This window comes from Salvelinus fontinalis, chromosome 39 (assembly GCF_029448725.1).
Source record: "Salvelinus fontinalis isolate EN_2023a chromosome 39, ASM2944872v1, whole genome shotgun sequence".
Taxonomy (NCBI): domain Eukaryota; kingdom Metazoa; phylum Chordata; class Actinopteri; order Salmoniformes; family Salmonidae; genus Salvelinus; species Salvelinus fontinalis.
In genome coordinates, this window is record NC_074703.1 from 20703436 (window position 1) to 20715586 (window position 12151).

At 41.9% G+C, this 12151-nt stretch overlaps 1 protein-coding gene across 2 annotated transcripts in view; it reads left to right on the forward strand.

Moving 5' to 3' along the window:
• Positions 1 to 12151, forward strand: part of tafa5a (TAFA chemokine like family member 5a) — a 178924-nt gene that overhangs the window by 48218 nt on the left and 118555 nt on the right. Inside the window, exon 1 of one of the 2 annotated variants that reach the window (XM_055905940.1) lies at positions 5523 to 5930. The exons of the other annotated variant lie outside the window; for it this stretch is intronic. Within the exon in view, the coding sequence (XP_055761915.1) occupies positions 5840 to 5930 (91 nt within the window). The 5' untranslated portion in view covers positions 5523 to 5839. Of the gene's footprint in view, positions 1 to 5522; positions 5931 to 12151 lie in introns of those variants that run through there. 2 annotated transcript variants of the gene reach the window in all.

Sequence of the window (12151 nt, forward strand, 5' to 3'; positions counted from 1 at the left end):
TCACTGTATCACAATTCCAGTGGGTCAGAAGTTTACATTCACTAAGTTGACTGTGCCTTTAAACAGCTTGGAAAATTCCAGAAAATTGTGTCATGGATTTAGAAGCTTCTGATAGGCTAATTGACATAATTTGAGTCAATCAGAGGTGTACCTGTGGATGTATTTCAAGGCCTACCTTCAAACTCAGTGCCTCTTTGCTTGACTTCATGGGAAACTCAAAAGAAATCAGCCAAGACCTCATAAAATAAATTGTAGACCTCCACAAGTCTGGTTCATCCTTGGGAGCAATCTCCAAACGACTGAAGGTACCAAATTCATCTGTACAAACAATAGTACGCAAGTATAAACACCATGGGACTACGCAGCCATCATACCACTCAGGAAGAAGACGTGTTCTGTCTCCTAGAGATGAACGGACTTTGGTGCAAAAAGTGCAATCAATCCCAAAACAACAGCAAAGGATCTTGTGAAGATTCTGGAGGAAACAGGTACAAAAGCATCTATATCCACAGTAAAACGAGTCCTATATCGACATAACCTGAAAGGCAGCTCAGCAAGGAAGAAGCAACTGCTCCAAAACCGACATAAAAAAGCCAGACTACAGTTTGAAACTGCACATGTGGACAAATATCGTACTTTTTGGAGAAATGTCCTCTGGTCTGATGAAACGCCGAGAACACCATCCCAACAGTGAAGCACTGGGTGGCAGCATCATGTTGTGGGCCTGCTTTGCTGCAGGAGGGACTGGTGCACACTATATTGAAGCAACATCTCAAGACATCAGTCAGGAAGTTAAAGCTTGGTCGCAAATGGGTCTTCCAAACAGACAATGACCCCAAGCAAAGTTGTGGCAAAATGGCTTATGGACAACAAAGTCAAGGTATTGGAGTGGCCATCACAAAGCCCTGACCTCAATCCTATAGACAAATTGTGGGCAGAACTGAAAAAGCATTTGCGATGAAGGAAGCCTACAAACCTGACTCAGTTACACCAGCTCTGTCAGGAGGAATGGGACAAAATTCACCCAACTTGTGGGAAACTTGTGGAAGGCTACCCAAAACGTTTGACCCGAGTTAAACCATTTAAAGGCAATGCTACCAAATACTAATTGAGTGTATGTAAACTTCTGACCCACTGGAAATGTGATGAAATAAATAAAAGCTGAAGTAAATATTTATCTCCACTATTAGTCTGACATTTCACATTCTTAAAAAAATGTGGTGATCCTAACTGACCCAAGACAGGGCATTTTAACTAGGATTAAATGTCAGGATTTGTGAAAAACTGAGTTTAAATGTATTTGGCTAAGGTGTATGTAAACTTCCAAATTCAACTGTACATGTTCTCACAGTATCCATACCCATCTTGTTTGTTCTCATAATAAAACAATCTCATTCTTAATCATCTGGATATTTCTAGGGTTTGTAATTTTTTATGCCATATGGCTTCAAATTGTTTTATAGTATTTTATTTCTATCTGTAGCCCATATTCTTCCAATATTTAAATAATAATGCATTTGATTCATCCACTGTTTCAAAGATGAATACACCTGCAATAACATATGTGTATGCGATCAAGACAATTGATTTGATTTGGAGGATCATTTGATTTCCATTTTTGAAGTAAAAGTTTTTTCAAAATGGTTCAACTCTTATTTTTGTATTAATTAATGAAACTGCTCCTCTGAATTCAGAAGAGCGATTTTCCTGCAGTGGAACTTCTAACAAGCATTGAGACAAAAGCAGAATTGGGCAATATGCTCTCATTCACTTCTGATCAAGCCATCTTTCAAACGTAGAAGATAATGGGGAATACAATGAAGATAAACATTTTGCTCCTGTTAGTTGGGTTCCCATCTTGGATTAAAATATATTTTTATGTTGTGTGTTTGAAAATATTAATTTCTTCTGGCAAAAGGAAAATCCTTCGAGAGCCTTGAAGTACTGCATATATTATAACAATATATTGATTTCAGAGGAGCTATTGAAGAGTCCTTTGAAATGGTTTATTAGACAAGTGTTAGTGTTTCACTGGAATTGTTCAAAGAAACCTCAACATGTCAAGCAGTAGACTGCTTTTCACTGTCAATCATTTTGGGCAACACAAATTCCGTCCCCAAAGAATGTGGACGATTTTATGTTGGTTTTTAGACAATAGACATAGACAAAACACAACAGACAACTTAACATTTCACAGACATGGACCCACTAAATGAGACATGACATTGGCTGAGACTTAATGCCCGACCTTCAACAGAAAGTAAAAAGACGAAAAAATACAAAAAAACACCAACTCAGATATACATACATATTGTAGATTTCAACAAACATTAATGACATCATCCATGCTCAAATCTACATGTTCCCACATGTTCCCAACCTTTTTTTAAATGTTTCATCCTTTGGATATTTCTAAGGCTTGTGAGGGCTTCAAATTACTTCATGCCATATGGCTTCTGTAGGCCATATTTAATTATTATTATTTTTTTTAAATAATACAGGCTCGGGCAATAATAATGCATTTGATTCATCCACTGTCCTAACGATGGAGGATAATACGATTTTCAGTTGTTAAGTAAAACATTTTTCAAAATTGTTCACTAGAAAATAATGGTTCAACTCTTATTTCTGTATCAATTAATCAAACTGCTTCTCTGAATTCTGTAGAGCGATTCTCTTGCAGTAGACTTCTAACAAGCATTGAGGACAAAAGCAGAATTGGACAATATGGCCTAATTAACTTCTGATCATATCATCTTTCAAGCATATTGTCCACATAGAAGATAATGGGGAATACAGTGAACATATGGCTTTTATTGGCATGGGCCATGGTATGGCACCGAACCGACGATGTGAACAGAACAGAGGACAAAGCAAGTAATACTTTCCTTAGCTCCGGGCAGGGAGACACAGAGGAAAGAAAGGAGGGTAGGCAAATTGAACAAGGAGGCAGGCTACAGACAGTATGACACTGAAAGAAGGCTCTTTCTGTAGGACTAACTCCTGTTTCTGCACAAAACTGGACAACCTAACACGTCTTTGTAGCTGTACTTCTACTCATGCCTTTGCTTGAGAAACCTGGACTTTTATCTTAGAAGTATTCTAGAACTAGTATAATAAGACTCTCTGGACTTGCGATTAAGAAATACTATACTTCAAAGGAGAAGGCCTATATTATGTGTGCTTGAGGCTACTGTTCAGCTCATGGCTGTTTGACTTGTTGGCCCCAAGCACTTATGCAGGGTCATTTAATTAACATTCCCTTAATAGGATTAGGCTTGGGGGTTATAGGGTAATCTGAACCTATAGTCTGTGGTTATGGGCTATTTCTCAGCCAGGTCATTTATGATTGATGTCAAAATTGGACGTCTATCCATGTCCTGAGGACGTCAGAAAATGCCTTCAAAACCGGCCACTAGGCGTAACCGTGAGCGCTATTGCCATCAAGTAGGCTTGGGTTTTGCTATGGCGTTGTGGATGGGTGTAAACCCATGACTCTGGATCAGAAATGTTTTTTTTATTTCTGGTTTTAACCCTATCCCAAACCTTAACCCTTACCTTAACCATTTGGAATGTGTGCCTAAGCTTAACCCTTAACTTCGAAGTTTGACGTTTGACGTTTGGAGAAATGGAATGATACACAGCAGCAGTAGCAACAAAAACACTTCGAAATTTGACCTTTGGAGCAACTTCGAAATTTGACGTTTGGAGAAAGTGGACGAACATCAAATTCTGCTGTGAGACTGTGCAAGCTTGTTGCCATTTCTACCCTTGTCCCATAAATAACAAAGCTGAAGCGTTTTAGTGACCGGTAATGACAGGGTTCACCATATTTAATGTAAGCCATGTTGCCCCCAGCCCTCCACACACACACCCCACCCCCTTGGCAGACAAGTTGTGGACAGGTCTCCGTTAATTGCTGTCCCACTGATTGATAGAGTACAGCCTGAGAATGGAAGAGGCTGGGAGGAGGGAGCTCTCTCTCCCCCGCTCTCTCCCCTCTCTCTCCTCTCTCTCTCTTTCTCTTTACATAGGCAGCATCAAACATGGATGCCCTTGTTGTTAATACCTCCTTTACCCCCCACCCACACCATTAATTAGCAGTGAAATAGCTGCAGGAGCCAAGTTAGTGACACTGCAACTTAAGTTTGTTTGGATGAAGTTCAACCAATCAGTGGATTCACTTGTTTATACTGTCTATAGATTTTGGGGCGGCAAGTAGCCTAGTGGTTAGAGCGTTGGGCCAGTATGCTGGATGAAATCCCGAGCTGACAAGATCAAAATCTGTCGCTCTGCACCTGAACAAGGCAGTTAACCCACTGTTCCCCAGTAGGCCGTCATTGTAAATATGAATTTGTTCTTAACTGACTTGCCTAGCTAAATAAAAATAGAATATGTGAGTTGGCACAGACCCGTAAAGGGCTTTGGAAATGGGATGGACACTGTTTCGCAGGAGATATTGCATGTGATTGGCCTATATGCCCATATTCTTCTATTTTAAAATACTTTGCTTTGAAAGAATTTGTGCAAATCTGTCTTTGAAATATGTCTATAGTCTACTAAAGGCACAAGCTGGGTGCTAGGCACCTTGCCTGTAGGCTACATTTGAAATAGAAAAACATAGGGAAAAAAATGCATTGAAATTCAATTGGATATGCCCTAAGGTAATACAACTAAAGTTCTCCAAATGCAGAATAGGGACACTGTAATTAGGTAGTTAACGAGCAATGCAGTTTTTCATCTGCCAACCAGCCCCGTTCCTCCTCCATCCCCTCCACGCCTCTCCGCCTCTCCTCACACTGGCTCTGTGAATTCGCCCGAGGAAACATATTGTGGGGGGAGTTGTTGTGACGTCACTCACCGGGAGAGCACAGAGCAGCGAGAGAGAAAGTCGCGTCTGTAGACTTTATATGCGGTTGCCTGACGAGGAGATCCGGAAAGCCCGAAGAACTGGTACTGAGATCAGGGACGGTGAGGCCGAAATATACTTTGTCATCGTCATCACTAACTGACAAACGTATCGAAATCCGGAAGTAGATCAAGAAACTTAACGGGAAACGGTCAATTGCGCGTTTGTTTTTTGTATTTTATATCTGATAAAGCTCGGGAGGTATCGCCTCCAAATCTAAAGAGATGCGAGCATCTTTCATGATCTACATGTAGATCAACTAAGACGAGAGGTATCCACAGATTGTGAGCTATCCCTGTGCGTAAAATGGGAAGCGTGCTATCTGGCTGAAACTAAACGGAAATATAGCCCTACTGCATAGCGACATGGTGGTGCTGCCAGCTTCCGAGTCTATTCCTGCGCGGGAGTTGTGTGGAACATTTACTGGAGGAGAGTGGTGATCAGCGCACCGAATTACCGTATCCGCGCGCAGCAGTCAGAGAGAGGGAGCGAAGAGAAAGCTGCCGGTGAGCCTGCGGTGGCCGAGTCACGGACGAGGGGGTGAAGTGGCAGTGGGAATGTCAGCACTTCAAACGATGGGGGTTTAACAGCCCCGCTTCATACTGAGGCACCCCACACTTCAATTTTGACCCTAGCACCGAGTCCTTTTCCACGGGCGGGATCATCTATGTTTCCCCTTCACCTGACGGATTGACTAGTATCTGTATTCGTCCCAGCTATTTCCGAAGCGAACTAAAGGGGGATTTATTTTGTGTTTTCCACAAAACAGCCTATTTTCTCTTATTTTTTTGGGGGGGGGGGGGGGGGGTTGGGTGGGGTGAGAAGCATTGCGCTGGATGGGAGCAGAATAGAAGGCTGTGTGTGTCTCTGAAGACTTCTGACTTATCTCCTCGGGTGTTCGAATTAAGTCGTCGCCACTCACCAGCCAGGATGCAGCTTCTCAGAGTTGCCTGGGCTTTAGCGGGAGCGGCAATCTGTTGTTTTGTTATTCTTCTCATCCACTCACGCTTGCTCAAAGAAGGTAATTGTTTATGTAACTGATTTCAGAGCATTATATAATCGTGTTGTCATATTGCATAGCTCTGTATTCATGTCGCCTGTCTGTACTGTAGCCCACTCACTGTCTTTCATGATATATTATATCAAGTCTCATAGCCCTACAAAAGAGCTTCGTGCAGAAGGCGTCTTTGGCTTTCATGCTTAATCAACTTTGCCATGGCGTAAACCTGCTGGATTTGACCCCCAAGCCAAAAAATACAATTGATTCGATAATATGAATATCCTATCTATTTGATGAACGTGAACAATTCAATGGTCTGATTGTCACCAGCAATGCTTTCCTATTGGTTAATGTCAACAAGTTATAGACCTATCCAATTGATCCAATTATATTTATTAGATATTTTTTGTTGCTGTAATTTACCCGCAAAAAAAGAACAGAAGATAAATACATTGATACTGTATGTAACGTTAATATATGGGTGGTGCTATCCCGTTTCAATCGATAGTGTGATATGTAGTTGAGTTCTTCAATAGATGGCACTACAGTCTAGCTTTAAGGTAAGGCTGAGGACAAACCCTTATTGTGTCCTCGTATTAGCCGCTGTTATTCTTGTTGTCATGCCTCGTGCCATGGCCACTGTATACAATCCAACCTTGCTATACATTCATTCACCTTATGGTGAAGCTCTAGCTACAAACCTATATTGCTATTTGGTTTTTATTTTGGCCTGCGTTAATGTCATTTATAAATGTAAACGAAGCCTTTTTTTTCACTGCTTTTAAGACAATTAATTGGTTTTCATTTGGACACATTTTCCACTTATTTTATTGATTTCATTTTTAATGACCTCTGGCAGATATCTATATATATTTTCTTTTTTACAGCCACCGCCATTTCAAGCTGTCACAATTTGTTGCAGCTTGAAATAATGTAGACGGCCTATATGATTGTATTTTGTCGTAACTCATTAAATGCCTCCTCAACGTAGGAAACCGATGTGATTGCAGTGTATTCAGACATGCATAAGGTGGTGTAAAAGGCCCTCTGGCAATGTGGTTTAACCTCAAATACCACTGGATTTCACATTGGTAAAGCTTTGAATAGACATCCTATGCACAAACTGCCGTGCCTTTTCGCTCATGTCTGGCGTGAGGCTAGGGGCACTGTTTGTGTGTGGGTGTGTGGCAGGCAGCAGGGTCATTAGGTTACGACTCGGCCAGGCTCCTCTCCTCACTGTCAGTAGAAAGGCAGGTCAACTGGTGGCAAATGGTCTCTCTCTCCATGGCATATCTGTGCCGCATGGTGGAAAGAGAAATTCATGCGTGCCAAGTACGAAAGACCTTTCCTGTTAGTCTTGTGCCTACAGAGCTAAAGGGGCTGTCAGGGCTCTGAGATCTGACTACAGCACAAATAATCCACATCCACCCAACTGAACCTCATGTGGCATCTGATAGGCCAGGGCCATGGTATTCTTCCGGAATGTCAATGTAATAGGCAGCCTATCATAGGCTGTGGTATTCTTCCGGAATGGCAATGAATAGCAAAAGATCTTATCCTTCCTGGTGAATGAGTTTGTCATCGTGACCAAGGCTATATTTGTCCACGTTCAATAGCATTTTGTGGATATCATTGTATTCCTTTCCACAGCACAAAAATAAGAAATTGGTTAGCAAACATGTATTTTATGTCTTGTAGTCTTTGGTTATTTTGATCATGTTGTTTGCTTTATTAAAATCAGAGGTTTGGAATTGGAAGTCTATTGTGGGAGGTATTTATTTGATTGAAATCTATGCAAGGAAGCAAGAAGAGGCATACAAAGGAAGCTGGGACCATGTTCACTTTGTGCTGTTAGAATAGCCAAGGTCAAATTGCACACGGTAGGCTACAGAATAAAATACACGCTGCTGATATAATGAATTCATAAGAACCGCATTAATGACAGTCTATTGGGGCCAGAATAATAAAAAGGAACCTATAGTGAGTAGTGCAATATGATTTTGTCCATACAGTTGCTAGTAGCACAATCCTTTGGAATGTTGTCTGTCTAAATGAAATATTTCCACATCTGTTTGCATTGAATGTTACCCAACCCCCAAATGTAATTTTCTTGCAAATTAAATAAATAGGTGCTATTTTTTTTTAGCTTCCCCAGCATGATAGATACCTAACATATACAGACAGACAGGACTCTATATACACTGCATTTGGAAAGTATTCAGACCCCTTCCCATTTTCCCCATTTTGTTACATTACAGCCTTATTCTAAAATTGATTTACCATCTCTGCAGCACTCCACCAATCAGGCCTTTACGCCAGAGTGGCCAGACGGAAGCCACTCCTCAGTAAAATGCACATGACAGCCCGCTTGGAGTTTGCCAAAAGGCACCTAAAGGACTCTCAGATCACAAGAAACAAGATTCTCTGGTCTGATGAAACCAAGATTGAACTCTTTGTCCTGAATGCCAAACGTCACATCTGTAAGAAACCTGACACCATCCCGAAGGTTAAGCATGGTGGTTACCGCATCATGCTGCTGGGATGGTTTTCAGTGGTAGGGACTGGGAGACTAGTCAGGATCAAGGGAAAGATGAATGGAGAAAAGTACAGAGATATCCTTGATGAAAACCTGCTCCAGAGTGTTCAGGACCTCAGACTGTGGCGAAGGTTCACCTTCCAACAGGACAATGGCCCTAAGCACACAGCCAAGACAACGCAGGAGTGGCTTAAGGACAAGTCTCTGAATGTCCTTGAGTGGCCCAGCCAGGGCCCTGACTTGAACCAGATTTGAACCCGATCAAACATCTCTGGAGAGACCTGAAAATAGCTGTGCAGCGACGCTCCCCATACTTTGTCATTATGGGGTATTTTGTGTAGATTTCTGAGGGGAAAAACGATTAAATCAATTTTATAATATGGCTGTAATTTAACAAAATGTGGAAAAAGTAAAGGTGTCTGAATACTTCACGAATTCACTGTAGTCAGAGGACATGAGGAATCATATATCTCATTATATACAGTATATTGGCAGTATCCTGACATTTCAATGTAAATACAAGGAAACAAATGTCACCCCTTCTGCAAGTTTTCAGATAGCAGCAGGGTGTCAGGAAAGGGTATCTTAGGTAGGCATGCATCATTGCGTTGCTGAAATTTTGAACAGGCAGGAGAGAGGTTGCACCTTGCATAATATGACACAACATCTACTTTTTTATTTACCCTTTATTTTACCAGGTAAATTGACTGAGAACACATTTTCATTTACAGCAACAACCAGGGGAATAGTTAGAGGGGAGAGGAGGGGGGATGATTGAGAGCCAGTTGGAAGCTGGAGATGATTAGGTAGATATGATGGTATGAGGGACAGATTGGGAATTTAGCCAGGACACCAGGGTTAACACCCCTGCTCTTACGATAAGTGACATGGGATCGTTAGTGACCACAGAGAGTCAGAACACCCGTTTAACGTCCCATCTGAAAGACAGCACCCTACACAGGGCAATGTCCCCAATCACCGCCCTGGGGCATTGGGATATTCTTTTAGACCAGAGGAAAGAGTGCCTCCTACTGGCCCTCCAACACCACTTCCAGCAGCATCTGGTCCTATCAGAACTTCCACCACCCAGGGACTGACCAGGACCAACCCTACTTAGCTTCAGAGGCAAGCTGGTAGTGGGGTGCAGGGTGGTATGCTGCTGGGCCCATGAGTTGAGGGATGAGTTGAGGGATGAGGTTGTGGAGATGGAAATGGAGAATATAGAATGCCACATTATTATAATCCTATGCAGTGGCTCACCTATGACAATGACTAGATAATCCTTCATTTAACCCATAAAGTCTCTGACTCTGTACACTGTTTATATGGAGCATTATGGTCTGATTTTACATGTCTGTCATTTAGCTCATTTGACTGACAAGGTAGCTTCAGCTAACAGCTAGTAAATCAATAAATACATTTCACCAAGACATTTGTTACAGACCACCAATACGACTCAGAAATGAAGAGGAAGCCTAGAGTGACAGTGGAAAGGGGAACCTCTCCATTGGGAGTTCAATAATAAGACACCTTACCCTCCCTTATATTGCCTTCCTCCCAACTGTCACATCTCTCTGTGCCAGACCAGTTGATGTAATTGATCTCTCACAGTTTGACATGTGGTGGTATGGAATGGTGTCAGAGAGAACAATGACATAGGGATTGTCAGGATAGAGACTGTGGGGATAGGGATGAGGTGGGAAGGGGGGCAACAGTGTGCCCCCCTTCCTCTATGTACCATTATAGTGTCTATGTGAAAGAAGTGTGTTCGTTTGTCTTTGTGATACCCAGATTGCATAAGTGCTGGTGAACATTATAGTGTCATTACCGTGGCATAGTTGTGTGACTTGCATGTACAGATGACAAGCGCATTCATCAATGTTGCTCTTCCTCACAAAGATGCTTAAACCTGCGGAAAGAAAAGGATGGATTTGGTTGTTTTTCCCTTGAGCACTGCATCGCTTCAGGCTGAAGTGACAGGGCTGCGAAAGTATTCACCTTTTTTTTTTTTTACTTACAAGCTGCAATTAAAATAGATTTTATGGGGTTTGTATCATTTGATTTACACAACATGCCTACCACTTTGAAGTTTCAAAATATTTTTTATTGTGAAACAAACAAGAAATAAGACAAAAAAAACGGAACTTGAACGTGCATAATTATTCACCCCCGCAAAGTCAATACTTTGTAGATATACCTTTTGCAGCAATTACAGCTGCAAGTCTCTTGGGGTATGTCTCTATAAGCTTGGCACATCTAGCCACTGGGATTTTTGCCCATTCTTCAAGGCAAAACTGCTCCAGCTCCTTCAAGTTGGATGGGTTCCGCTGGTGTACAGCAATCTTTAAGTAGTACCACAGATTCTCAATTAGATTGAGGTCTGGGCTTTGACTAGCTCATTCCAGATATTTAAACATTTCCTCTTAAACCACTTGAGTGTTGCTTTAGCAGTATGCTTAGGGTCATTGCCCTGCTGGAAGTTGAACCTTCGTCCCAGTCTCAAATCTCTGGAAGACTGAAACAGGTTTCCCTCAAGAATTTCCCTGTATTTAGCACCATCCATCATTCCTTCAATTCTGACCAGTTTCCCAGTCCCTGACAATGAAAAACATCCCCACAGCATGATGCTGCCACCACCATGCTTCACTGTGGGGATGGTGTTCTTGGGGTGATGAGAGATGCCGGGTTTGCGCCAGACATAGCGTTTTCCTTGATGGCCAAAAAGCTCAATCTTACCAGAGTACCTTCTTCCATATGTTTGGGGAGTCTCCCAAATGCCTTTTGGCAAACACCAAACGTGTTTGCTTATTTTTTTCTGTAAGCAATGGCTTTTTTTCTAGCCACTCTTCCGTAAAGCCCAGCTCTGTGGATTGTATGTCTTAAAGTGGTCCTATGGACAGATACTCCAATCTCCGCTGTGGAGCTTTGCAGCTCCTTCAGGGTTATCTTTGGTCTCTTTGTTGCCTCTCTGATTAATGCCCTCCTTGCCTGGTCCGTGAGTTTTGGTGCACCATTAATGGATTTAGTGGTGCTCCGTGGGATGTTCAACGTTTCGGATATTGTTTTTATAAACCAACCTTGATCTGTACTTCTCCACAACTTTGTCGCTGACGTGTTTGGAGAGCTCCTTGGTCTTCATGGTGCCGCTTGCGTCGGGGGGCCCCTTGCTTGGTGGTGTTTCAGAGTCTGGGGCCTTTCAGAACGGGTGTATATAAACTGAGATCATATGACAGATCATGTGACACTTAGATTGCACACAGGTGGACTTTATTTAACTAAATGTGACTTCTGAAGGTAATTGGTTGCACCAGATCCTATTTAGGGGCTTCATAGCAAAGGGGGTTAATACATACAGTATGCACGTACCACTTTTCAGGTTTTTATTTTTTAGAATTTTTTTAAACAAAAATACATTATTTTAATTTAACTTCACCAATTTGGACTATTTTGTGGAATGTCCATGACATGAAATCCAAATGAAAATCAATTTAAATTACAGGTTGTAATGCAACAAAATAGGAAAAACTCCAAGGGGGATGAATACTTTTGCATGGCACTGTACATTTGTTTAGCGTGCCAGAAATACTCCCATACAGCACACACACAGGCAGACACACATACGCTACACAGATGCAAATAAGGGCTCAAGGTTATTGTACTGTATGCGGAAATCCCTCTTTTGTCACCTCCCCAACTCTTTTTGTTA